This window comes from Cyprinodon variegatus, unplaced genomic scaffold (assembly GCF_000732505.1).
Source record: "Cyprinodon variegatus isolate N-32 unplaced genomic scaffold, C_variegatus-1.0 Scaffold618, whole genome shotgun sequence".
NCBI classification, from domain to species: Eukaryota; Metazoa; Chordata; class Actinopteri; order Cyprinodontiformes; family Cyprinodontidae; genus Cyprinodon; species Cyprinodon variegatus.
In genome coordinates, this window is record NW_015151071.1 from 238,854 (window position 1) to 240,500 (window position 1,647).

General features: G+C 37.6%; 1 protein-coding gene across 7 annotated transcripts in view; it reads right to left on the reverse strand.

The window, feature by feature from the left end:
• ralgps2 (Ral GEF with PH domain and SH3 binding motif 2) overlaps positions 1–1,647 on the reverse strand; it is a 145,419-nt gene that overhangs the window by 98,908 nt on the left and 44,864 nt on the right. For all 7 annotated transcript variants that reach the window (XM_015392982.1, XM_015392985.1, XM_015392988.1 and 4 more), the window contains 2 exons: positions 876–983; positions 154–204 (listed from right to left, as the gene is read on the reverse strand). In XM_015392982.1, the coding sequence (XP_015248468.1) occupies positions 154–204; positions 876–983 (159 nt within the window). The remainder of the gene's footprint in view (positions 1–153; positions 205–875; positions 984–1,647) is intronic.

Sequence of the window (1,647 nt, forward strand, 5' to 3'; positions counted from 1 at the left end):
ATTCCTTTAACACTGCTTTGATTTTAAAAAAAACAACAACAAAGAAATGTCAATAAGTCTTTTGATTAGTGATAAAAACACAAAGATTGTGGATAGCAGGCTGAGAACTGTATTAATCTAATGGCATCAGACCAGCATAGTTTGGTAACTCACCTCTGGTTGGATGGCTTTGAACACAGGAGCATCCATGAGGGTAATCTGGCCCTAAGGAAACAAAACAGCAGCTGTTAGATCGGCTGAACAGCCGAACCCCTACGGTCGGTAGAAAGAGCTGCTAATAACTGCTTTTACATCCAGAGCCAATGTTTGCATTTCCATTATGGTGCTGCATCACTGCTTTGTGTTACTGCATGCATTATGCAAAACAAACACGACGTCTTCTTGTTTGAACAACAAATCTTTTACAAACTAGACAGAAAATCTGATTGATAAAAGGCTCTAAGCATACATTTAGAACCTTAAACAGATTTAAAATACCTTTAATTCTTAGTGAGAAAATCTGAGACATAAATGTAGATAATACTGCCATCCTGTGGTTGACGATGGTAGCGCAGGAAACAGCAGCGAAACATTTTAACCACAGATCAAGAAGAGATTCCTGTTTGAACCATTACAAAGGGAATTGGGAATCACAGAGTGAAGCCAGTTTGTTACAGACATGAGTCTGAAATAGATTTAGAGACAAAGTTTGGAAAGTTTCTGCATTGATCGGTGGGGGAATTCTCTTAGCAGTGCCAAACATCATTAATAATTACTGATCCAGACCTCGTTTCCTTCTCCAGTCTTAGTCCAGCACTCCTAATCTGAGCTCGCTGAACACTTTTGCTTTTAAACACCAGTTTAACAAGACAGGAGGAAAATCATTTGATACTCACTGCATACTCCTCTGGAGTGACCTTCAACACATCAAACACAACGGCATCAAAACTCTTCTTCAGCTCCGAGGACGTCTTATCGCTGAGGGACTCTGAGCTGCTGCTCCTCTGAGTGGGAGAAACAAACAAAGAAGAACAAAGTAAAAACTTGATGGAGCAGGACGGAGCAGGCTTTTCCAGGCCAGACAGAGAATCCCAGTTTTCTTCAAGCACTGACCCATTTCTAAACATTTCTATTCCTTTCCTCCAAGGACTAGAAAACTGCTATGGGAATATCTAATTGACGTTTCTTCTAGCTGTGTGCTTTATTTATTTTTATTTTATTTATTTATTTGAGGGATCTTGTAGCTGCTGAAGCAAAAATAAAGTGGCGTTTAATAGGCCACATAGCATCTTGTAAATGCATGAATTGGTTGAAGCATACATTAAAATATAATTTTTATTTAAATAACAACAATAATCCCAAATTTCAAGGTACTTTTTTGTGTTTTCCTATTTGATGCTTTTGTCACGTGAAGCGCTTTGAATTGTGCTACAAATTAATGTGCCTGTTATGCAACAGAATGGAATATGAGGCAATCCGTCAGTGAAAAAACTACTTTAAGAACTTTAAGCTGCTGAACGAGGATGCAATCAGCTACCATCAAATTAAAATTAAACCAATAATAACAGAGTTCCTACAGCATAAGGTAAGTTAAATTCAAGACTTTTTAAGACTTTTTAATGCCACTTGAAATAAAAAATTAAGACCAAATTCACAAGAAACGCTTGC